This window comes from Corvus hawaiiensis, chromosome 15 (genome assembly GCF_020740725.1).
Source record: "Corvus hawaiiensis isolate bCorHaw1 chromosome 15, bCorHaw1.pri.cur, whole genome shotgun sequence".
In the NCBI taxonomy this organism is placed as follows: domain Eukaryota; kingdom Metazoa; phylum Chordata; class Aves; order Passeriformes; family Corvidae; genus Corvus; species Corvus hawaiiensis.
The window spans coordinates 16673247-16700583 of NC_063227.1; the positions used below are offsets into that span (position 1 = coordinate 16673247).

The following is a 27337-nucleotide window of genomic DNA, read 5'->3' on the forward strand; positions in this document are numbered from 1 at the left end:
AGGCACACAACCTTCCACATTGCATCAGCTATAAGAAATTGATGCTTCCTGGGCATCTGTCCACGGCCACCACCATTGCAACAGGGGAAAGCCTGTCAGCTCAGCAGGAGAGGAAGGGAGCAAACATCACCTTCCTATTGTTTGTTCCTTCTCTCTCTCTCCTTTCCTTTTTTTTTTGTTTTGTTGGGTTGTTTTTTTTTTTTTGTTTTCTTTGGGCTGTTTTTGTTTTTGCTTTTTTTTTCAAGTGAGTTTAAATAAGAGTTACCCAGGTAATCACTGAGTCAAAGGTAACCAACAGCCTGTATATGCTCAGCAAGTACTCAGTCATCTCTTAGCCTGTGAGACAGCAGGGATCACCTGCCAAAGACTAGATAGAATTTACTATTTGACCTGAGCCTTGAGATCACTTGGGCAGGTGGCTGCTCTATTAAGATATTCCCATCTGGGATAGCACTGTGAAATTCAGCCATCTGCTTGCAGAACTGTTTAAGCACATACATCCATTTCTCCTGACTGCCGGGCTCTGAGAGAACACAACAGGACTCAGGAAGCACAGCTCACCACCACATGCATGGAATACTTCTTGCACACCATAAAATCATCTGTAGAAAGCCACAGAGAAGAGATGCAGGACAGAACATGACCCGGGAGTTTCTAAAAATTCCCCAAAATTAGGAAGGATTAAGTTTGCTGTAAAACAAGTAGCCAAGGCAACAGCAAGGCCTGTGTGTGACTGAGGGCAGCTGTGGTTATTTGAATTGCTAGTTACTCTGACAACATTTTTATTTTACAACCAATGTGACACCACTATCAGGTACCAGGACACTGTGATTTCTTATTATCACAAAACAAACACAACGTGGCATTTCTCACATCAGCAGCACTGAGATAAAGAAACATCACATTTCCAAGTGCTAAAACATTCTATGTTCCTTTCTGATACCCACATGGAGAAATCAGCCAACAGAGAGAAATACCTTTTTGTTCTATTCTGAAGCATTGTTTAGAAAAACTGATTTCACTTTTTAAAACTTAGCTTTGCTCAAAGGGCTTAAAAGTTCTGGATGATCTGTTTTGCTACAAATCAGGCTGTCTCAACAGGGCTTGAAAACTGACCTGATACATTCATTCTAGAAAATGATCCAGCTGCCTCAAATTTGGCACCAAAAATATGACCATTGAGATCAGTTGGTCTAAAACGTGAATGAAAACCCCAGGAATCTCTAAAGTTTTTCATACAACCACGAGATCACAATTCTCACTGGGAAAAAAATAAAGAGGGAAGTACATTTTTTGTCATAATTTCACATTGCTAGTATTAATTTTTATCAGTAAGTACAGATAAAATCTAAGAATCCCAGATGTCCTTCTATTGATGGCTTCACAATAGATATGTGACAAATTGCAAGACAGGACAATATTTCTGTATAAGAAAACTTCTGCATGAGTCTCTCAAAGTCCTTTACAAATAGGTGTTGTTATCTTTGTGTAGGGGGGAGTTAGGCAGTAGTATTTTAAAGATCTTATCTAAGCTGCCAAAGCTAAAATGGCCCATTTGGATTTGCTGACTCAGCTTTGCCCTATGGAATTATTGGATAGCAGTGTTTTCATACAGGCCAAGTTACCCATGTCATTTCAAGAGATAAAAGACAATGCTTTGCAGACTCTTCTGAAGTTTTGTTTTTTCATTGTATTTGTTCACAATGCAATGCCAGCACATTAAGGTTGCTCAGAGCAGGTCCAAAGTTACACTGAGTGGCAGGTGTCTTGTTGCAGAAGTGGCATCCAAAGTGTACCTCAAGTAGAAGGATTCACTGGACAGCTCAAACAGACAGATGCAGCTTACATTATTCATAAAGTAAGAAGACAAAAGTGATTTTTCATCTCAGTAGGTATGGCCGGAATCACCCTTGAATATTATCAACCAACAGGACGCCTGACTCCTTCATTGTGAGAGCAATTAAACAGATTAATTACTTAGAAATGGTTATTCTGCATGCAAGCCCTGTGGAAAGTCTGTGCAAACACCACTGTGGCTCCCTGGCAGTGCCCGGGAGCCTGGTTAGCAACACTTCACCTGTTCCACCGTTCCCGTGCGGAAAGGGCAATCTCTCACCTTCTGATGCTTCTGACCCAGCAGAAGTATCCAGGCATGCCATGCGGCAGGGAGTATGCAGCCTTCCATGGTGCTTGACAGAACCATGTTCCATTTGTATTGTTCTACCACATGGTTAGATCAAGCACAAAGGAAAACCCCATGGACAGCCAGAGTCAGAGTTAGGCAGCGCCAAAGAGAGAGGAGCGTTGAGAGGAAGCAGCATGGAGAAGCACAAGCTGAAGGTTCACGGAGAGCTGCTCTCCACTCCACCCATGCAAAAAGGTGCTGGATACAAGAGGTCATCCTTTATGCTACTGCAGGAACGCCCTGGAGCACAATTGGGGTTAGTGAACACGAACAGAGCCCGGGCGAGTTCAGAGACAGAGCTGACACGATAGAAAACACCACCAAAGGACTGCTCACAGCTCCTTCCAGGGAGCACGTGCAGCTCCCATCACACAGTGAATGCCCAATCTACACTGCTTTTTATTACTTACTCTCTCCTGGTGTCTCCTTTCAGTAAAAGTGCCATTTAGGTTTGCTCCATTTATTTAAATGCAACCTTAGAAATACCACAGCCCATATTAATATCAGCAGATTCTGAGCTGATGATGGCCAAGCTGTGGCCTTAAATGCTCCCTGAGTGCCCTTTGAGCTTGATTTCAGCTCCCAGAGGCCCTTCATGCTGGTGGCACTTACACTGAAAATTTGTAATTACCACTGCTTTTCTTTTCTCTTTTTTTGGTTTCCTCTGCACTTTCCAGCAAGGTAGCACACACATGCTACTACAGACATAGACAGCATTTTGTTATTCTGTTTCTGAGCATATTTGCTGGGTTTTGTACATCATTCGCGGATGGAAGCCAAGCATTCTCTCTTTCTGACATCCTGGATTATTTCAAACAGCTTTTTTCTTGTAACTCATTCCTGCAACTCTGACATATAAAGCAGGGCATTCAGCTCAGGCTTCAGTGCTCCCACTGAAATAAAGCTCTCACTGACTCCAGTGTCTGCAGAGCTGTGCCACTGGGCAATGATTCTGAAAGTCACATCTCAAACGTTCTTGCAGGATTCCCAAATGAGAGAGGAAGTGGCTGTCCTCTGCAACTGCTCAGTGTTTTGCTGGACTTCAGTGAAGGTCAGTGCTTGTGCTTTTAAATACATATCACCTGCCTTAGTAAGGGGTTTGCAGTGCCCAAAGAACAAAGTCAGCATCAGGCAGATTATTCATTACCTACATGGAGAACAAGGCAAGTACTTGAGCAGAGATGACAGATAATAGAGCAAGGGTCTGTGCCTCACCGCTTTGCTATGACCCAGCACTGTTATGCAGAAAAGTCAACTGTCAGGTACTTGGGAACTCCAGGAAACAAGTACAGTGTTAACTCAGCCACCCCACACTGTGGGTTTGGTTCAGCAATGGAAGTAAGGCTTGATTTTGTCTATCTCTGCAGTCTAACAAATAAACCAAAGCAGTCTTTTAGGGGAACCTAACACAATAAACCTTAAATCTCCACAAGCTGCCAAACTAGCCAGAGTCTGAATTGATAAAAACATTAGATCATTAATTTTCTTTGTGACTCATGCAAGGTGACACAAAACCATATTAATTTTCTCGCCTGATTAATGCGAAGTATGCACAATCCTGGAATCCACACCTCATTTACTTAGAAATCATAACTAGCATTCCTGCCAATGATTTTGTATGGCCCCAGTGAAGAAGGATGTAGAGTCCTATATCCTTATTCCTACACTGCCTTAATAAAGCAGCAGTTCTGGCCTGGGCTCTCCAAACAAATTAATTCACAGTACTCTGTTAAACAATAACAAGTAACAGTTCATGTCTTCCAAAGACACTTACATTACATACTGGTTTGCAGTATTAAGTGGGATATCTGTAATAAACTCAGAAATTTCAGTGTCAATGAACTCCTTCAGTCCTACTAGAAACAAATGCAGTCTGAGCTCTGCAAACGCCTTCCTGAGAAACCCCATGAGAATATTTTGAACAAGTCTCTATTCCTTTGCTGCACTAATTAAACACCACTTACAATAACTGCCTAAACTAATCATCAGCTGCAATGAACAGAGGTACCAGCACACAAAAAAGTCTGTCAAAATCCTAATTTATGTCCCTAGAATACAGGAGAGCCGAAATACCAGGAAAGCACACTATTTTATAAATTACATTGAAAAGAATTCCATAAGCCTTTGGATGTACACAAGATCATCCTGCACAAATTTTTGCAAACAAGAAGTTGAAGAATGAAATACCATATCTCCAGCTATTTTCCAGCTTCCATGAAAACCCCTCCCTATAGATACTTTATAGCCAAGCAGCACTGTATGGTTTGCTCTTGGTGTTAGTTCACTTCTTGTAATCCACATTTTGTTAATCAGTCACTGAACCTGCAGTTTGTTAAGAATTTGTATACAGGACCCCATGTTTAACTGTCCCATCAGGCTGCAACACCTCAGGAGACTGCTGCAGTCTCAGAATAGTCAGACGAAAAATTTATTGTCCAATTGCAGCACCAACATCCTTGCACTGGTTTCAGCTGACGAGCTCTCTTCATGCCAACACCTCCCCGGTTATTTTCTGTGTCCCACTCAAGTGACCACTGTGCACACAGAAGGTGCTACCTTAGCATCTCTGGTAAGTGTTGCTCAGCTTAACCTCAACACATGGAATGGCAAGGTGAGAGGAGAGAGCAAACTTTGTCCCACCTTAATTTTCGAGGCTAAAAGAGCAATCAATCACTCAGCTTTCTGACACAGGTAATTAATGGAACAATTCAGATCTCAAGGGAGGAATCTCCACAGCCCTGTACTCTGCCGAAATGGGAATCCAAGGTAACTGTGTTATTTGGATGCCTAAGTGATAAGGATGCATCTGTGACTCAACATCCATCCTCCCTCTTTCCTATAATTGCAAGTAATGATGCTGGTGGGTAACAAAGCTGTTCAGGTATTTTGCTTTTTTGAAGACTACTTCAACTCAAAACTAAAATGAGGCACAGCCTAAAATAAACTCTCTAACTGAAACACGTCAATTTACTTTCTTATTAAGAATCACAATCTCTGCCAAACAGACCCACCTGTTTTATGTTAAGCTTATGCTTCCTTGAGTGGAATGATTTCCATTCTTTCCCCTCACTGCAGAGCCAGAACCCTTCACCATCGTGTTCTTCACAGGCTGGTGAAGGCTTAGAGTAACTGACACAATTTTTACATAAAGATCTGAACTGCTATCAAAGATGTGCAGAAAAGGGAGAGCTATAATCAGTATCCAGTACAGCCAAATTAATTTAACAACAGGAACATTTCCACAGTGCAAGGAAATTCAGCTCCATTACTATTAGTCATAGCAGTTGTATTGTGTTCTCTAATGACTTCAGCTTCAGGAAGAATTCATGCAAACCAAAGCCCAAATATACTCAGTTTCAGTGTACCATGAAAAATGCATATTCATAATTACAAATTCAGTGCAGGATTTAATCTGCAGGTGATTTATTGGTGTTGAACAACCTTCCATTCACATAAGAATAATTCTTACGCACCACAAACATATCCTCAAGTTTCGGTACATTCAGAGGGTTTGTGAAAGTAGCTTTGCTGAGTCTTTGTGTCCTTCAGGGGGAAAAAAAGGGGCACAACATGCAAAATTTAACTGAAAAAAATCAAAACATACAAAAAACCCCCAAACTAAACCAAACCACAGACAGAAATCTGAATGCAGTTTCTCAAATCATAAGCAGTGTTTCCTATCCCTTTCCCTCATGCCAGGGCAAAAGCCGTGGTGAGAAAAGTGCTGGAACTTGGCCCCAGATGAGATTTCCCACTAACAAAAGAAAGTCTGGAGCACTCAGGACAAACCCACAGGCTGTCAGGGCTTGGTGCCTGCTCAGGCAGAGGCTGCTGGAGCCCCACACACCAAGGGCAGGATCATCACATCTCCAACACGTGTCCCTGTAGCACAGCAACAAGGCAGACAGGAGCAGGTGGGTACCTGTGCTTTCCATCAAACAGAAAGTGCTAAGGGCAGGAGCATGTCTACATGGTCTGTAAATGACTATTTGCTTATTAAAAATGAAAGGAATTTGCAAAGTTGTCATCAGAGTGATTGGCAAATTATGGGAACAACTGAAGAGTGTTTCAATCAGATAAATTATGTAAGATCTGGGTTAAATTCACCTACTTTTCATGACTTTTAAACATTGCTTGAGGAATAGCAACGCATTGCAGCTTTCAGTTTGAGAGCTCAAAAATCTTAAATCGTTTTTACACATCACTAGGAGCAGAGAAAGGGATAACCCAAGGAGTCCAAAGGACACAAAATGTGTGAACTGCCACAGGGAGGGGACAAAAAGTCCTGATGTGCAGCCTGTGCTCTCCTGACTCCATCCCCAGCAGTTCCATGCTTCTAAAGGTGCAAAAATGCAGGGTAGAGAGAAGGAAATTTCAGGTGATTATAAGAAACAGCAACTCTGTTCCAAAGCAGACAGGTAACCTGAGGAAGGTGAGTGTGTATGAAGACAGAGACTGGAAAAGACACATAAAGAATTAGGAGAAAAGTTGCAATTAGTAAGAAGAGATTTTATCAAATGCCTTAAAAATTATGAGTGAACAAAAATCATCTACATTACCATCTAATAATTGGGGATAACATGAGAGAAATGACACTAGCCCTAAATATGCCAGGTTTGGACCCACATGTACCACAAAGGCTTTGCTTTTGGTTGGGTTAACAAGAAGTAGTGTCCAAAAAGGAGAGAATAATGCTGGCAGATGGTTCATTTTCCTACTCCTGTTCTCCCCTGTCCTTTTGATTGTACAGCACTGTCTGGAACTGAAGCAACTAATTAAAGGCAGTTAGACACAATGTATGCAGGAGCAAGCACAAAGACAGGTTCACCTCATACTATTTCAAATAGCAATCTTCTTTATAAAAGTATTATTTCTAAGAATTAGAAGATAAAAAGCTTTTCTGATGTGATGTTTGTAGAAACACATTGCTTTGATCATTATCAGAGATAGTTTGTGTCAGTACAGCAGGTGGAACTTCCATTGCTTTTGAAATGCACAATATACTGAAAAATGCAAACATATCACAGGGAGAAATAGATATACAGCTGAATGCAAGGGCAATTCTTTCCAAAAGCTATTTCATACACAGTGTCACACAGCAATCAAGGAACCTGCCAAGTCTTGAAGTGACAATACGCTACCACAGAGACGACACAATCTGCTCATAGATTCATTTCCCTTACTCCTAAAGCCCAGTGCTGCCTTAGAAAACAAAACTGCTCTGTAGTAAACTTAATCAAATGCTTCTGGGCAGGATATTTGTGTTGATCTTTTTTCCCCTTATTCGTACTAAGAATGGGAGCCTCCAGTGACCTAAGGCTGCCAAGCACCATTGGATCCTTAGGTGGTCAGAGTGGGCAGATGTAGCCAAAAAGAAAATGATCATCAGAAATTCACTGTTACCACTGAAAATGACAGTATTTCCCTTTTCTAAACAGAAGAGAGAGAGAATTAGTCACAGCCTGTTCTTCTGATTTCTCTTTCAAGAAAACATCTCAGATTCTTTAGTCTCAGATTGTATAGCTGTGGGGAGACAGCTGAGCAAAGGGGAGATTTGTTATCATTGTGGTGCATTGCATTAAGTGGAAAGCAGAAAATCACAGGAAGTAGTATCTATTGAAATCTGAAGTTTAAACATATTTGATGGTATATTCAAAAGCTTTGCCTGTCTCACAGCCCTGGGCAAAAACATGTCCCGTTCCCTGCTGTTCCTTCATTTCATGCTATAATGCTTCCAATTCTCCTTTTAAAAAGAATTATGTACATTATCTACCTGTTGCACAGAAGCTCCTTCCTATGGCCACTCATAACCTTTGCAGATGTTGCTCCATTGTTATCAGTAAAAGCTTGAGTCATTAGGTTCTGGGAAGAAATAGCATCTGGGAAAAATGCCTCAATTGAAAAAACTGATCAGCTGAAAAAAAGAAGGCAAGCACTTCTGGCTAGATGCTATCTACAGGATGGTGGGGACCTGGAACGAAAGCTGAAGGAAACAGTGAACAGAATGAAGTTTTGTAGCTCTGTCTTCACAGTTTCATTTAATTATCAAACACAGTTCTATTAAGCCCATCTGCCCCTGTGTCCTCTTGACATTACCTTCTCAATGCTCCTCTGCCACTTCAGACCGATGAAACTTCAAAGATCTTAGCTCTTTTCTCCTGTTCCTGCTTACCACTCCTCTCTCCTATCCTTATAGAAAAAGCACTTCCCTTTTTTCCTTCAATTTACTGAACAATCACATTTTTTTCTCATAACAGGTCCTTTCTGACAGTCCCCTTTATGATCACAGAATGATGGAATGGTTTGGGATGGAAGGGACCTTAAAGACTATCTTGTCCCACCCTCTGCCATGGGTAAGGACACCTTCCACTAGCCCAGCTTGCTCCAAGCCCCATGCAAGCCCTTGGACACTTCAGGGATGGAGCAGCCACAGCTTCTCTGGGCACCCTGTGCCAGGGCCCCCCCACCCTCACAGGAAAGAATTTCTCCCCAGTATTTAATCTAAACCAACCATCTCACAGTTTAAAGCCATTCCCCCTTGTCCTATCACTACATGCCTTTGTGAAAAAGAATGTGGAAAACACACAGATTGCTTCAAGACAACCTCAGGATTTTATGACTTTAAAACTGTCCTTTCCCTGATGTCAAAGTATTAAGCTCACCTAGGCTTAACTGCTCCTGGGTGTGATCCTGACACTGCCTGAGTACCTCTGCTCCCACAGAGCTCACACTTTCTGTGCATTCTCATTTCTTCTCAAAGGTCAAAGACTGTGTGAGGATAAAATCCCTCACACTTCTTCCTTAACCAACCTCTCACATTCCCTGTGTTTTCCCCTCAAAAAGCAACTTTCTGACCATTGACATGTACTAAATGTATTACACAAACTACATGAAAATACCAGGATCCTGAAAAAGTAACTCTTGGAGAAAGAGATGCACATTACAAAAGAATTTAAAATGAAAATTCTTTTCTCATACACTGAGGAGAAGATATAAAAACTAGAGAGGGAGAATTCCAAAGAAAGTAAGGACACTGACAAGTTACTAAGCCTTGCCATCCCAGTGGGATTGTGTCATCCCTGGATGACACAAAGCACTGCCCAGTGCTCTAAATGAAGATTCATACCTCATGGACATTCTGTACAGAGACGTGCTGTGTTAGACCCTGGGATGAAATGTATTCCTCAAAATGAAAACACGGAAAACTCCTGCTAAATGCCAAGCCTGGAGCAGCCATGATTCAAAGGGACAAATTGAGCAGAACAGGTGCCAAGGATGTCTGTTCCCTGGATTGATTTACAAACTAAGATTTTCTAAACCATTAGATGTTCCCTGTCTCATGTGAGCAGACAGAAAGTCGAGTTCAATGTATCTCATCACCATCTGGAAACTCTACAGGCAAGGAGCTCTTCTCTACTGAGCTTTTGAGCAGCATTAGTTTTCATCCAGCTGAAATCTTTGTTCTGAAGCTGTACAATCCCTGCTCTCCTCCATAAGTCAGGTTTATTCCTTTTTCCATGTGGTTTTGATATAGATGCAGAGCTGGAGACCCAGGGAAAAAACAGACTAATGCCTCAAGGAAAGGACCCCCAAGACAAGAACTCACACAAAGTATTATTCTCAGCATCACCAGGTACTGTGCTCTGCACTGTAGCTCTTCTTAGCTATGACCTCTCCTAAATGGTATCAGATGGTGTTTGCCTTCCCCAGTCTCCTGGACCATTGTTCAGAGCATGTATGCACACACATAACATTAATTCCTCTAGCCTATTAATAAAAGCAGAAGAAAATAACAATGGCAAATTGGGTACAGGTTTATATAGATCTGTTTCTGCAGTCTGCTTTCCTTTCTAAACTATATTTATGCATTTTCATTTCCAGTTTCTTTAGATATGAATATTACTGGCTCATTACACTGTTACTATGATGGACACAAACCAAAAACCTAGATACAATACATCATAATTTCAGGTCTGATTATAAATTTTGTGGCTTGAGTCACAAGGGATTGAAGACTTTAACAAGCCTGCCCAAGAAAAGCTGACTGCAAACGAAGTTATCTTTATTTTCTTTTCCCCATAAAGGGAAGGTTTTAGCTCGGCATGTTGCTCGCAGAGATGCACAAAGCACAACGGCTTGTTTTGGGCTGCTGCCACTCATCTTCATGCTGCATCCCCATCTAGAGCCATTAATCTTTTACCACCAGGAACACAATTAATCATGTTTCTTTTCAGAGGAGAAAGAGAAAAATCATAGTAATTTTCATAGAAAACACTGCAAGGTACTCCATCAATAACAGTCATTTTTCTCCTCAGTACACACTAATAGATTTGCTTACTGAAACCTGCTTGTCTTTACAGTACACAAAAATGCAGTAATCCAAAATAGACACAACCAATATAACCGATAGGAAAAACACATGAAGGAGTCATCTACTTAGTTGTGCTGTGTAAGGCAAGAAATATCCTTTTACTGACAGCTGAACCATAAATAAAGAACAGATAGGGTCGAGAAAAAGCTGTTTATGTTACCTGGGAGGTTAATTTCAGGTGGAAATATTTTTCCGTCTCACTCACAAGACAGTATCTTTGCCTAAATTATTATGAACTTTTTGATTCAAAGCTTGCTGAAACTAAAAATCTTACCAACTTTGATGGCAATTTTACTTGAGTTAGTGTGTGTTAGTTGTGGACATAAGGAAATGGGTCTATGAAAGCACGTGAATTGATGCCATTCCCTCACCCCCAGCTTCTCTCCCATCCCAGATTAGAAATGCCCATTGCCAGTTGCATAAAAATCTCTCATACTGTTCTCACTCTTTTAAGTCTGGGAACTAAACTTGAACTCAGTTCTCATTAGGCCAGTAAGAGCTCTGCTTGAATACAAATGACAATCCAGCCACATTCCACACTGTCAAAATATAACATTTCCCACATGGATTCACATATATTGTCATTGTTTTCCTTAAATATTCAAAAATTTAGTAATTATTTACAATTAAATGTCACAAGCTTTTATCTTTTTTTTCCTTTGCTTTGCTTTTAAGAGAACACAGCTATAGACTGCCTTTTTTTTTTTCTTTTCTTTTTCTTTTTTTTTCCTAATCCATAAGGTAATTGGCTTTCTGTTGAACTAACCGAATTTCCCAAATTTAATTTCCAAAGATGCTCCCTAATATCCATTACAGCAAACACTGTCCCGCAGATTCGATTAGCAGGCTCTCTGGACCTGCTTATTCCTGAATTGAGAGTGCAGTAGAGGCTGGATAAATGAATTACCTGAGCAGCGGAACTTCTTGCTCTTGATCTGGCTGATGCGTTTGTTGGCAAGGCGACGGGGATTGCTGCAGCGAGCGCCGCTCGTCTCGATCGGATTATCCTGCAGGTAATCAGCCAGCCACTTCAGATGGCAGTCGCACACAAATGGGTTCTGAGCTAAATGTCTGCGAGAAGGATGGGATGTTTAATCAGGAGTGACCTGTGACACTGTGCTCCATCATTGTTTTTCACGAACGCTGAACCTGAAGAGTGGAGTAATTGAATCAGCTCCCGAAAAAAAACCACCCCAGGCCCGGCGGAAGCCACACGGAGCTGCACCGTGAATGGGAGAATTCTGTGAGCGCTCACATTTCGCAGCTCATTAAGCCTGCAGCATGTCCTCGCACAGAGGAAACAAAAACTAAGACGGCAAAGCCCCCTTTACAGGACACCGACCTGCTGTCTACCAAGTCCCACGGTTTCTCCTGAGAGCCTGACACGCTGCCTTTTGAGAGAAATGCACCTTACCTGAAGATCATTTTGTATCCTGGTTTAAAGGAAATTTTATCAGCAAGCTCAATTTCCTAGGGATCAAAAGGTGAATTAGTAAAGCACCTTGGATCTTTGGGCAAAGGCAGAAGTGATCCAGAATCCTTTCGCAAGAGTGAAATTAGTATTTGCACATGCTCATCATGCATTCCCTTTATATGTATTTTTTCCTGAAGCAAAAAGTTTTAAGACTGACATGTTTATGCAAGGTACAACTTCATTCTATCCTTCATCAGAATTTGCACAACTTGTTTCCTATAAAACTGTAAATAGGTGTTATAGCATTGACTTTAACTGGGTATTTAGACTTTGGTAACAGAGATCTGCTGGAGCATCTTAGAGAGAAACAGTGTTTCTCTGCTGCTGTTCCTCATTTTGCTGGACAAAGCTGAGAACTGTGTCAGGAGAGTTTGCCAGGTCTTTCCCAGAGCCAGGTTCTAATCTCAGTTCAGCTAACTTGCATCAGTCCCTCTTGACCTCCAAGGGAGCAGGACTCAGCTCTCCAGTAAAGACAGGTTAAGAAAAGACAGATGTTTCAATTTCGTTTGGACAGAGGTACAAAGTTATAGCTTCACAAGAACTCTCTCACTCTGTTACTGTTTTTCACTTGTAGAAACTTTTTTTCTGTTTGCAGTTATTATATTTATGAACTGTCATGAACAAAGTAAGTGTAAAATACAACAGGGCAATGGCTGTCTGGGACAGGGAAGGGAAAGCACACAGAGCAGAAAGGGCCTGAAGAAACTCAAGATTCCTGTTGCAGTAGAGCCATTCCTGCTGTGAAAGGTCCAAAGAACAAAGAATCACACAGAGACAGAATTTGGGTCTGGTTTTGCAGCTCTAGAAAAAACACAGAGGATGGCAATCACTTGGGAGTATCAAAAATGGGAGAATGAATCAAAGCTTTTCATGACAACATGTCTTGAAATGGGAGAATGAATCAAAGCTTTTCATGACAACGTGTCTTGGTGTGAAGAACAAGTCCATTCTAAGTAAGGGCCACCAGGAACACCAGCAAAACCCTATGGAAACCAATGGGGAACGTTTATACCTTAGGGCTATAAACACTAAAAAAGCCTGTCGTTTAACCTGACAAACCTTACATACCCCTGTAAATGAACCCCCTCTGTGGCCCCTGTTTGTGTGTGTACATACACAGCAAGCTGCAGCAGCAGAAAGCATGGTAGAGCTGGGTGGGCAGAACTGGGGGGTGTTGTACACAATTATTCCAGTGCTATAATAGTTTGCAGTAATACATACTGGCCAAATATCTGTTGGAAATTCAGGTTGTGTTTGCAGCTGCCTGAGGAGGTGGCAGAAACTCTGCTGCAAGATATCATTCCTATCAGTTCGTTTGTATATGATTTAAAACATTTATACAACTAATTCAGCCACTGCATTCCCAGTATTAAAATATAGAAATGTGCATTTGCATAGGAAAAATTGCAGTACTATAGTGTGTGTGTGCATATACACTGCAGTATGTATATATATACACAGCCATACATATTTTAATACTGGAATATCAGGCTGCCAACTCCAGCTCTGAAGGAGTACTATTTACCTCATTATCTTATTACTCACAGCTTTAGGATGAGACCTTCTACAAAATATTGAATAATTTCTGTATTTTTGCTTCTGATGCCTATTCTAATGCCTTCAAATTCAAATACTCTCAGAAAATGTTTAGTGGATTTTCTTAATGGATCAAATAAGACAACATATCATTCCCCTTAAGTGGAATGTCAGCTGAAATGTGGTTACAGAAGTCACGAACTCCACAGCAGGACTCAGACCCAGACAGGAGAGATGCTGACTCATTGGCTCACTAAAAACTGTTAGGCAACGATCCTAATAGAATCTGCTGTTCATATCTTACACAGAGTCAAATGCACACATCATCTCCCCAAAAAACAGCCTGACCTTCACACAGTTATGACATTCCTGTCACTAAGGGCAGGCTGTGTCGATAGCTGCCCTTGCTGAACTGATGCAATGCTCCTTTTTCTTGCTCCTTTTCTCACAGTGAGGAAAAGAGCGGCTGCTACATGGATGTCTCTTCCAAATTGTCTTAATGTCAGATGCAGACAGGCAACATCTTTGGTGGAGAAAGAGAAAGCTGTCATTTATGATATGCCTGCATACTCACAGAGTCTGGATCGATCGCAGAGGTGCAAAGAGCCCCTTGCTGATGGTCTGCAGTTTGTTGTCATAAAGAGATAACAGTTTGAGATTATGCAGACCTTGGAACGTGTTTACCCTCAGGCAGTTGATCTTGTTGGCATTGAGAAGCCTGAAAACAGAGAAAAGGTTTAGAATTCATTAATCTTGTAATAATCAAGACAGGCTGAACTTTGGGGTTAAATCTAAAGAAAAAATATTAACCTAGTCACCAAAGCCAAACCACATGTAAAGGCTTCATTTGCCTGTTACATTTAAAAGGTGAAAAGCCCACAGTCGACATGAGTACCCTCATAGCCGGTGAATATACAGACACGTAACAGTGTTAGCCATCCTAAAATGCTTTGAAGCTGGGGTGTTTTGCATGCCTAGCCCTCTCCCAATTTATTCAAAATTCTACACAAATATTTAAGGAAGCCTTCAGCTTAATATACACAGGAATAAAAATTACTCCCCACCTTGCTATTCCATGCACACACACATACACACAGCCCACGATGAGAACAACCCTTATTTTTCAATTTTCTCTACCAGCAGCTGTCTTAATTCTAACTGAAATTCTGAGAGTTTGAAATCTTTTGATAAGGACTGCAGGGTTAATTTGATCATGGAAGATTAAAAAGACATCTTTCTCCTGGGAGACAAAAAGAGAGAAGGGTAAGGTCTGGGCTAAGACTCAGTGAAAGGAAACTCAGTTCACACCCAAGGACAGCCAGGCAGGGGCCCAGGCTGCCACAGGAGCTGTGCAGTCCCTGTCCTTGGAGGTTTTCAAGATGACACCAAATAAAGCCATGAGCAACCTGCTCTGACCTGATGAAGAGGTTTTGCTTTGAGCAAGGGTTCTCCAGACTATTGCCAAGTGATCACTTAAGGTCCCTTCCAGCCTCTACTGTCCTACAATTCTACAAATTCCAGTCACATCAGAGTCCTGTGCAGTTGTGGAAAAGCAGCACAAAGGCAATTTAAATACTATTAAAAAAAAAATATATATATGTATATATATATTTTACATCTACACAGCAACCAGCTGGTGGAACTAATCAGGTCAGCTAGAAAATCTTGGACAGTAGTTGTGCAAGTTTTCTTAGATCATCCATCCAGTGTTCTGCCCTGTACAATAAGTGTATAAAAACCCAACAACAATCTGCATCTCCTGCTGAGACAATCAAACACAAGAACACTTAATTTGTCACTGTCATCTGCATAGGTGGTATCTTGCACTCAGAAGGGAAATAGGCAGGAAATTACTTCTTAGCAAAGCCCAAATTCACATCTTTAGACTACTACCAGCCAGAGAAAAATGGTAAATTGCAAACAATATATGTTGTTAACTCAGTTCTCTTGAGCACAAAATTCTTCCCTTGTCAGTGGGACAAATATTGCATCACTGTGGCTCTCTCTGGGGCAGTACACTAATATGAAATCACAAGACAAATATGTTTATAGGCAAAAAGGAAAATATATCCTCTATTCCTCAGCAAGCAAAGGCATCCTCTTAAAGACACCTCTAACAGCACAGGGAGCTTCCATTCTCAACAAACTGCACAGGCACCACCAGAGACAAGAGGGCAGCCACTCAGGAAGAAACAAAAGTTTGATAACTGCACACAATGCTTTTCATTTCTTCAAAAAGTAATTCAGAAGATGCTTCCTCTGCCTTTATATTCCTGAAACCTTTGGAACATCACACTCTCATTACAGTTCTCTGCTCCCACTGTTGTTTTGGCAGAGCCTTGTTACTGCAGCCAATGGCCAGAGTATTAGTGATACACAGGAGATGCAGGCATACTTGGGCAGCATGGAGAACTCCAGGAGAACAGAGCTGCTTTGGAATGAGAGGGCTCCAAAAAAGAACTCCCCTTTCTGGCCTACAGAAAAGTTAGTATTGATTTACCCAAATTTCCTCCTTTACATGTTGTGGAAAATAAAGTTTGACATTACTTAAGACAAAATCCCATAGAAGGCAATGATGGATAAATTAGGTTACATTTTTGCATGAACTAATAGCTAAAACAATTTTATGAAATCATAAGCAGCACTAGAATGACCCCTCTGGAATCTGTATTTCCGTGACACCTAATCCACACTCCTGTTGGCTCCTCCAAAAGTAAAAGGGTAATTTTTCCATTGGGCTACAGGAACAGCTCCTCCTCCTTTGCTCCAACTGCAAATGTCATCTCTTCCTGCTTGCATCTTACAGCCATTTGTATGTCCAAACCAAAGCAATCTTTCTCCTCTCGGATCTCACACATCATGCACTCCTCTTTCCAGCTTGTGGAGTACCTCATCCGTAAAGAATGGGTTAACAAGGCATTAGAAGGCAGAACCAGGTACTGAATTTTGAAAATCCCCAGGCATGCTCTTAGGCATTGCAAATCCTTTGGTTTCTACCCCCTGTCCTTTTGCACTGGTCCCACTCTGATTTTAGGGAACACACATCAGCTTGGGCTGGCTGTTCCTGTCCCATGACAGAGGCTTGGTCCCTGAGCTGCACAGGAACAAAACTGGAAACAAGTATGTATTTCAACTTCTTTTGCTAGATGCTGATTTTTTTCCAGTATTACAGTAATGGTTTGTGTTGCAAGCAGTACTTGTAACAAGGCACAAAGCAAAAATGAAAACAATCTCAGCAATAAGAGAATTTACAACTGAACTACAATGGTATTTCTACATGTGGGTAACCAGTATGTCTTTTTGTGATGCCTCAGAAGTGCACAGCAGAGCTGCTTTGGGCAGATGCTGTTCCCTCCTGTGTAAAGACTGGGCACAAAGTCTACATTACTGATCCATCCCATTGAATAAACCCTCTGAGAAAAACTGACCTGCAACTGCAGTAAATGTACTGGATTCAGATTCATTCTCCCATTAGTTTCAACAAAACATGAATAAACCCAATGCTGAAAAATAGAATTTACAATGTGACGAGGTTTCCTGGCATGAATTTTCAATGACTCTGTTCATGGTGATATAATCTGTGACATTTATTTAGAGCCAAACACCAAAAATGAGATCAACTGATCCTCCATACAGCCACAAATACAGAGGCACACACTCTCCTTTAAGCATCAGAGTGATTTGGAATAGAAAAGTGCTTGTGCAGATTGTTTAGAAGTGGGAATTTAGATCCTAAACAGCTTTTCTGAGGTGACAACATCTATTCTGTGTATCACAGACAGTATGCTCAACAGTTATCCAGGTGTAGCCATATGGAGTGGATGGTGATACATTAATGACTTATTTCTGATCAGAATCAGTGAAAAACGGGGAAGAAGTGAAAAACTGAGGAAGCAGGATACATCACCTCTAAAAATTTCTTCCTTCTACTTACTGTGAGTTAGATGATGACTTTTGGCCAGAAGCACTAAGGTTCATATTCCTTTCAAAACTCTCAGTTATTTTAAAATATCTGCTATAAATATTTCCCTCTATAAATCTCAGTTCTTTACTTAATCTTTCTTCGCTATCCCAGCTCCCTTAATGGCATCTAATTATTAATTAGGTATACAAGGCAGGCCTCACATGGTGCTAAAAGTGGTTATAAGAGGTTTTTTTTTAACTAACACAAAGGCAGATGAGAAAAACATATTCCAGGAAGCAGAAACACTGAGCTTCCTTGAACACTGAACCAGGCCATAAAACATACCAAGGGTTCCTTTTATTGGACTAACACCAAAAGAAGGAACAACATTAAAAGGGGAGTCTTATTTTAGCAGGAATTACATGGTATTTATTTTTCACCAACTCATGGTGAAAGTAAATTCCACTAATTCTCCTATTTTGTTATCAGCTTGATTGGATGAGATTTACACACGGCCTCCAGATGTGGGGCATCATTCAAAAGGTGGTTAAATATTCAAGTAGAAATAAAACCGCCTGCTACCCAGAGGGATGATGGATTATTAACTCAAGTCTCCATTTTCATCCCTCTGGATATGTAAAAAACATGAAGAAACCTCTGACAAGCCCTGGACCACCACAGAATACAGGAGAATGGTTAAAGACCTTGTGGTTTGCACACCATTGAAAGCAACGAGCTGAGCACTGTTACAATTCCATGAACCCATTTCCTGAAAAAGTGGATTTGTCCACACACATTGAAATAATAATGTGTTTCAGCTAAGCCCTTGAAATGAATGTGCACTGAATTGGCTCTGTAATTGTATCAGCTGCTCATAAGCACCATCTGCATAATTAAGATGGTCCCATAATTGAATTATATGCCCAAGCACAGCTTCAAGTGATTAACATTTAAATAACATTCTGAACTCCAAACCCAAAATGATTGAAAAAATTGTTTTTTAAGAGCAAATGGGAATGTTTATACGGCTTTTACCCTTAGCCATGTTTGTATTTTTATCTCAGTAAAGTCAAGTAATCAAACTATCAGGAAATAACCACAAAATTTGGAGAAGCAACAGCAGCCTGGCAACCTTACACGTGCTGGGGACTGCAGGCTGGTCTCTCTGGTGCTCCAGGATAGAGCAGGAATCATCCTAAATACATTAGTGAGCCTCAAGGAAAGTGTTGAGGAGAAAAGCTGCACCGAGGCACTGAAAAGCTTCTCTTCCTTTTTCACCAGCTTTGTGTTTTGACAGCAACGACAACATGATGAGAATGAAAATGTTTGGCATCCCATGAACTGGCTGGCACATCCCACATGCCAGACTCCACTAGGGAAAATGAGAACTCACCAGAAAAAACAGATGTAAGAGGCATAGGAGACTTGTAGGAAAGAGGAGAAATGGATAACAGTTTTGCCTGGATAACAGCAGAATACAAATTGAACAGACATGACCTTTATAGAGTATCAATAGTTGAAGGCTTCACCTACATTCAGAGGCACTATAAGGCAGCAAAGAAAGAATTCTCAGCAGAAAGCTTTTTTGAGGATATATAATACCTGTTACAACAAGTGCAAAAAAAAATTAGCACATATTTTTCAGAATTTCAGAAATTCATAGGGAATCAAGTGTCATCTTTGATTCAACACAATTTTTCATGGGAGCTGAAAGTGTCAATACAGCAATATCTAGTCAAGTACTTGGTCATCCCAGCAGTCAATGACAAGCAACATCTAATGACAGAATTGTGTGTGCCCCTGCTTAGTTATTGGCAAAATAATTATATTAGGTTTCAGGAACATTTTAAGATGGCCTGGACTGTCAGGGAGCATTTTGATTGTCTCTCACTGTGTTGAGATATTTAAATATCTACTAAAATTTACATTTTCTAATGTGATGACTGACCACTGAAGAGTCTGTCAGTGCTTCAGTTGATAATAACCAGCATGAAATCATCATCATGCTTGCTTAACCAGCTTCAAGTGTTTCTCCATGTTCAGGAAACTGGATGATGGTGATGACAAATTTATTCACAGTAAATTAAAATGAAAAAGTCGCAAGCTGATAATGAGTCGAGAAGGAAGTACAGAGCACAGTCTGACAGTCCTGTTTTGGTGGGATTTTAAAAAGAGAAATTCCTTTTCTGATCCAAAAGTATGCAACTCCAGTTGAACACCATCCACAAAACAATCCTGTGGTACTTCTGTTACTACCTGGAGAATTATAAACACGTGTTCTCACAGCACCCAGACTCCTGCTATTTGAAATTCAATAGTGTCTAACTTGTGCCTGCAGACAAGATCACAGCTGATTCTAGATAACCGTGTGATAATTCAGATGCACAACAGAATAAACACATTTTCTCAGCTTTCAGTGCTATGAGAGTTAGATTTGTGTATAATAACGAGGAGAGTTTCTGTCAAGACAGTCCAGCTTGGAGCACTGGCGTCAGAGGGGCTGCTGGATCACACTGACGTAGGAATGAGCAGTTGTTTTGGGAAGCTGCATGCAGCCAGGCTACACAAGTGACATAGAAAAGGCAGATGCTGTTGCAGTCTTTCATTAGTGCTTGACTGTAATTGTATTTCTGAGTCTGGCAGATGCTGCTCCCTCACTAACAGCGGCTACTGAGTTTAGTAACATTATCACAGTAGCAACCTAAATGCAGAAATCTGAAGGAAAAAAGCTTGAGGCAAATGGCTGGAAAGCAATTCTAAAGCTATTAAATGGGTCTGTGCACAGAGTGTTCTGTCCTGGCCTAGGAGGATGAGGGTTGCATAGTCTCTGTGCTATAGCCAAAAATATTTTGAGTAATCAAGAGTGTCATTTTGTCATATGTCATTTTGCTAAGAATTGAGGTTCACAGAACCCAGAAATGACACAAGTTGCAAAGGACCTCCAGGTCATCTGGTCTGAACCCCACTCAAAACATGACCCATTCATGCACAGTTAATGCAGATCACCAGATCACAGGATAATTCAGAATTCCAGGAAGCTTGAGTGGTTTCTTGTCCTGTTAGGCTGCCAAACCAGGATGACTTACAAGGTCAGACTGGGTTGCTTAGAGCTTTATCCAGTCTGGTCTTTAAAGCCTTGAAGGACAGAGGATGCACAGTTTTCTGGGCAGCCTACTCCAACTATGTGACATCACTGTGAAAATGTTTTCCCCTTACATCTGGGCAGAAGGTCTCTTTTTTTACTGCCTGCTGTCTATTCTCCATGAGAAAAATTAAGAACTCCACAGAACGAAAAGATTTTATGCAGCACTTAAAGCCTAGATCACTATGGGGAAGAGAAGAGACTACTGTGCTATTGAGGACTTGTAAATGGAAAACTGCACTTTCTTTATTCTGACATTTATGTACTGTTTACATGGCTGGTTAATATATTTATGTATACAAAGTGCAATGTATACAATGCCAAATACTGGAATTGATGTACATTCTGTTGTTTTTATATACTCTGTGCAAGTTTGTGCATCACAGCATTTTCTTTGAGATTCTATCAAGCCCCAAAAGTAAACAAAAAGTAATTCGTAGATCCTGTTTTAAGCTCTTCAGTACTGGGATTCAATTTAGAGTTACAAATCAACACAAGCACTTCAAACTCGGCAAACTTGCCATGGAGATACTTTCCAAGCAACCTCACCAGAAAAGAGCTGGGGGTACCAAGTATCTGCCTTATTCATCCCAGAAAAACCAGAATAAACGACAAGTTAAAAAAAAAAAAATCACTCAAACCAAAATTTGACTGGCTGAATTTTGGGAAGACTGATGATAGCAGTTTCTGAAAGTACACACATGACTTGTCACTTCATACAAGTCTATTTTAGGGTCAGCTGAAGTTGTAAATATTATATCTAGTTCCAATTTTAACCCAGGTTAGGTGAGTGATAATTTGTCACCACTTTTGACATCACTTTATCTGTCAGTATGTCAAACTCCAGGCACCAATATGATTATTGGTCCTTTCCAATCATAGCATTGAGTTTTCCCTAATGACCAGATATTAGGTGAAGGAAGAGAAGGCTGTAAGGTTTTGGCTTCGTTTTTTGAGAGAGGAGCACAACGAGCCTCTGATTTTAATATATATGTACCCCAGGAGTAGATCTACGTTTAGCAACATCAAAACAGAGCCCACTACGGGGATTTTTCTTGCTCAGTAAAACATGGGGATCACAAGCAGAAGATTTAGGATCAACACGCCTGAGCACTTGTATGATTAGTAACCATGCAAAGTAAATTTCCTCAAGGAAAAGGATTTATTGAAAACTGATACTTGCCAGACATTTGAAAAATGAGACTTCATCCCTCATATTATTCTGCTATACAGCCTCTTTAAACAGTAGAGATTTTATGATAGCTCCTTGTTCCAGGAAACAGAGCACCGCGAAGCGCACGGCGTACAGCTGTAATAAAAAGACTCCCAGAATGTTTGTTTTAATCTGGTTGCAGGGAGGGAAGTGTATTACTTAGATATGACAAATGCTGGCTCACAAACTCGGTGCCCATTGCTGAGTGAGTGGAGCTGCTGTTGGGTTTATCTGTCACAGGGCTGCCCAGAGGGAAAGAGCTGCAGTGTGTGCTGTGCCCCCTGCGCAGTGACTGGCAGCACTTTGGCAAGTTCAAGGGCTCCTCAAAGAGCCTGTCCACATTCCCAGGAAACTGAAGGACAGCTGAGCAGCACATTTAAATGTCTTCCACTTTCTAGACAGCCCAAGGTCAGTTGAAGGCCTCCTGGACAGGAGTTCAAACTGCCCACAGCTAACGGTTACTTGAAAACTTCCACCGTAAGCTGAAACCTTTGCATTTCTTTCAGTATCTAAATGCAAGAAATGCAAACAATGATAATTAATCAAACACTATTTCCCAGCTTGGATGCATTGCTCCCCCAATAAAATGAAAGTTTCTGTTCACTGTATAAAAAAACCACCACAAAAGCTAAAAACCAATTATCCCTTTCTGGAAAACAACATAGCTCTCTCAAACTCAAATTGACCTAAAATTCTCAGAAGGCACTTGATCCAACCTGCTGAAGAATGTATGAGGATAGGGTACAGGAGCTACAGAGCTTTCTATCATCCTCTCCTCTGGCAACTTCCAAAAGGGTAAGGAAAACTACATAGTCCAAGAAAAGCTTCTGCTCCACAGAACAGATGTGTAGTTGGACTTGAAGAATGGTTTTTGCTGCTCTGTTGGTTACCACTGCATATTTAAGAAACACATAAGATTTGTGAAATCAGCAATTTAACAAAAATCCAATTGCAATTATTTTTGTGGGTAATGTTAACTACTTAAGATAGTTACTTGTAATGAAAACTTCAGAAACAACATTTTGAATCAAACCCACAGGGTTTAAAAAAAGTCCAACAAAACCACACCCTAATCCCTCAACAAAAAACCCCCAAACCCTTATTATCTAACCATATCTAGTTATTCTCTTGCCAAATATAATATAATACTGGCTTACCACCTCTGCCTTATAGGGCAGAAATGTGGAATGCTGATGCCAGCCAGGTGGTCTAAAACTTGTTCTGAATTAATTTCCCCTACACCAAAGTCAAACAGGGCACTTAAAGATGTGACCATGCCTGAGATGAGAATGCCTTTACCCACTCTGGGGCTCCTGACATCAGTGGTACTGTCTGAAGGTGTTAGGCCCTTACACAGAACAATTCAGCCAGAATACAGTGGAATAATCCTAGCCTGTACTGTGACAGTATATTTAAACTGAAGAATAATTACATGTCTGAGAAACTCTGAGGAGTTCTATCCAAAACAATTAATAACGATATTATCTGTTCTGAAATTTCACAGCAATTATTTTTTCCTTTTTAATAATATATTTTCTTTCTAAATAATATTTTTTCCTTCTAAACAATACAGGTCCCACAAGGACTCCCTTTTTCTCATTGTGTCCTGCTTTATCATAAAGCCAGTACATTTTCAAAACTGCTCCTGCTCCAGCTCAGGAAATCAGACAGGCTACCAGGATACCTTAATCAGTGTTCTTATCAGAGTGTCTCCAGACTAATAAGAAGAAATCCAATCTAGTGCCCACTGAACACTAAATTAGATCTAATCATAGGGCACTCTTCCAATTGTTCAACAGCAGGTCTAAGACCAACGAATGCCATTTATTATTTTTTTTTAGTAGCCATTAAAATACTACAAGCAATCCCAAAACAGCTGCTTCAAAGCCACAATCGGAAAAGCTGCAGACATTTGTTTGCATTTAAAGCATGATCATTCAATGCTCTCCTTGGCAAAAGATGCTTTACATACAAACATGCTCAAGAAGATCCTAGAAGGCTCCAGGGTCATGGTATTTTAGGAATCCCAAAATGGGGCAACCTACTTAGATCTTCTCAACTTGAGAATGTTTAAATAGTTGAAGCACAACACCTTTCAATGGTTTTCTGGCACACAGAATTTGTCTCCTTAACAACAAGGCATCATTTGAACTAATTCTGACTAAAAACAATTGTCTCTTGTCTTAAATATGCACTTCACTGAAAGCCTGCTCTACATCCACGCCAGGACTATTCTGTAAAGGAGTTAAAAATTGCTTAATGCCTTATGCAAAAATTCTAGACCCGTATTTTATAGGACACCATGATACATGTGTTGAGTGATTTGTTTTTTAATATATTTTCCTACTGGGAAAGATTCTATCCATGAAGAGTCCTGGATTAGACAGAACTGTGTTCAACTGTATCACTTTAAACTTGTAACCATAAAATATTTGGGGAGGACTGTCATAAAACTCAGATTTTTTAAAATACAGTTCTTCTTCTCAGAGGTCAAAGTGGGACAAGTCCCAGCTCCTCTGCACTTTCATAATTATTGTCCTGACACCTGGAAAACCATTCCCAAAATTCATCTTACTGCACAGGCTGCCATGGAAACACTGAAGTACCAGAAAACTTGTGAGGTTTGGGGCAGGAGAGAGGAAAAGAGCTGCCAGGAAAAGTATGTGCACAAGGTGAAGATAAAACGATGGGCAGCTCCCCACTGCCACAGCTCAGGAACTGTCCCAGCCAAACCAAAGGGGCTCTTGCTTGTCCTGCTCTGGAACAGGGTGGACCGTGTTTGCAATTAAGGTCTTATGGATAAATTAGACATCTGAGTAGTCCTTCACTTAGCATTCAGAGTCATTTCAGCTACTTCATTTTCCTTGTTTGGCTTTGCTCGTGAATTTTAATCCAAATCTATGCTTACTTTGATACAGCATGTAAGGGCAGCAAAGGCTGCAATCACAGGGACACATCCCATGGCAATGACAATCTTTGGGAAATTCATTGCTGGCTACGTCAGGATTGTCAGAAAGACTTAAAGTAACGTGTCTAAAAGCTACTTCATATTCTATATTAAGTATGATTTACTGTTCGGGGTGGAGTGCTGTATGTGACATAAACCAGAATTGACTCACATTTGATACATTGCCTTTATTTTCTAAGTGCATCATCCACAATGGTAATGAGAACATTAGGGATACATATTAAACTCACTTCCCTGCTGCTCCCTCTACTGACTGGCTGATGATTGCCTTCCCTTTGAAGGAGTTGCTGGTTCCCAATGTGATCATGGAGACAGGAGTGAGTGAAATTTGCAATTTCACATTTGGCTTAGGAAATTTTTTCTGCTCCATTAATACATACGGAAAAAAAATATATATATTACCCTGATCATGACTGCAAGTTAAATCACACGTGGCATAAGATACTTAAGTAACAATATATTGTGAAATCATTTCTCTTGCAACCAAGCCCCATTTGACATAATAAGAACGTGGAACTGAGCACGAGTTGCAGCAACCAGACCTCTCATGTTGCCCTTTCGCTTGCCCCAGCAGGTTCTTGCAGCACAGAAGCCCTCTAGGATCCAGACATTCAACCACAAGCGCTAAATGTGTAAAAACAATCAGATGGCATCCCCACCCACGCATCAGCCGGTGACCAAATTTCCTTTCTTGGACCGAGTCTCTCATTTCCTCCCCACACTTAAATCTTCTGTGTCTATTATCCATTATACACACTGTGCTATAAAACTGTTGACACCTTCCTTTTTTAGTTTTTTCAGCCCTTGCCTCCCTCTTGCCTGACACAGAAACAACAGACTAGCACATCCCAGTGAGTTTTCAGTGGAAAAGGTGGTTCTATTAATGTCAGAAGCTGAAAGAACAGTAAATCTAACTAGTCAGTAAAATAAAGAGGAAGGGATCATACTCACAGCAGCTGCAGAGACACAAGATCATCAAAAAGGCCCTGGGGAATCTCCGTGATCTTGTTTCCATAGAGCACTCTGAAAATTCAGGAAGACAAAATAAATCTTAAATAACAGCCCAGTTTAGTGTCCTCCCACATCTCTGCATTATCATCTTTATTGATCATGGTGCACCATGCCCAGGATCTGTGGGCATTTCATTTAACCAGTGATCTCATTTTCTTTTCAGAGAGCACATGGCATTAAATGAGTCGTTATGATTCAGGCTTCGTCTGGTGTTGGAAAGCATTTTTAATGTAGAAACTGGACATCATCCAAAAACTGTATCTGAAATATTTTTCATTCTGTTAAGGAGTTTTTTTTCCATCCCTTTTAGAAATATTTTAGCCACTGAAAGGCACATTGTCTGATGCAAAAACCTAGAATTCTGCTCAGCAATACTGAATTTAAAAGCCAGAGAGCACAAGCTGCTGTAGATAAAATTTCATATAACTGAGTCTCTTAAGATATAGTAATTGGCATGAAATGTGACACAGGCATCATTGGATAAAATATTGTGGCTTCACCAGCTGCTGTTACCATTTCAATGAACTAATATAAAGAAATTTATCCTGAATGGGAAATAGACATATATTTCAGGAAGTCAGAAATAATTTAGGTATAGCTTAGTTATAAAAATCAGTAAGGCTTTAATAACAAAAATGCGAGTCACTGTGCATATTTAATCAACCATAAACATATGACCTGATATCCATGATTCAGTTTTAACATTAAAAATACTTCATTTTTTAATGGAAAAATGCACATATGTATTACCCTTAGAAATTGAACTAAGGGGGAAGAGAGACAGAACCACCATTATGCTGAGATGGGTTACCCAGTGATCAGAGCAAAATCATGTATGACAGGAACACCTGAAATTCAGTCATGGCTGAAGTATTTACTCATGTCATTTCTGCAGGCTGGTATCAGTTGTCAAAACCAGAGAGTGGGTGACGAGCTTATGTGAGTCCTGGTAAAAGGGAAGATGATGAGGCTCCCTCTGACAGTATTTTGCCTTACCTGAACACCTTAAATTGGGAAAATCAGAATTTCTGTAATTTCTATGCTCTACATAGGACATGGCAAATGGTTATAAACCAGCTCATGCCAGAACTTTGCTGCTTATGTGTCACTAAACTGGTTGGCTCCCTCACGTTTCAGTGTGGGACCATAGGCTGGCCATGATTCAAACGGCCATGTGAGGCTTGGATGTTGGCTGAAATCCTGGCTTGCTCTGCCTTACAACATTTGAGATATTAGGAAGAGAGGAACATACTGAAAAACAAACTCTTAGCATGACAGACCATTTCCAATACCCCCTGGCCTTCCCAGAGCATCGCCACTTCAGTTTACTCTTCATCAGTCACTGGGAGTCTATCACCCCTGGGGGAGTGTTCCCAGATCAGCTCATTTCTGAGCCTAAACAAAATAACACCATTTCAATAGCAAATCCTAAACTGAAACCTCATTTTTCATTACTTTTGCAGCTTAGCAGGAACTGAAGTGCTGCTCAAGAAACTAATGGTCATCCAGCATTCTACTTTCTCTAAACAAATG

General features: G+C 40.6%; 1 protein-coding gene across 2 annotated transcripts in view; it reads right to left on the bottom strand.

The window, feature by feature from the left end:
* SLIT3 (slit guidance ligand 3) overlaps window positions 1-27337 on the bottom strand; it is a 486134-nt gene that overhangs the window by 114464 nt on the left and 344333 nt on the right. For both annotated transcript variants that reach the window (XM_048319827.1, XM_048319828.1), the window contains 3 exons: window positions 25745-25816; window positions 14141-14284; window positions 11464-11627 (listed from right to left, as the gene is read on the bottom strand). In XM_048319827.1, coding sequence (XP_048175784.1) covers window positions 11464-11627; window positions 14141-14284; window positions 25745-25816 — 380 coding nt within the window. The remainder of the gene's footprint in view (window positions 1-11463; window positions 11628-14140; window positions 14285-25744; window positions 25817-27337) is intronic.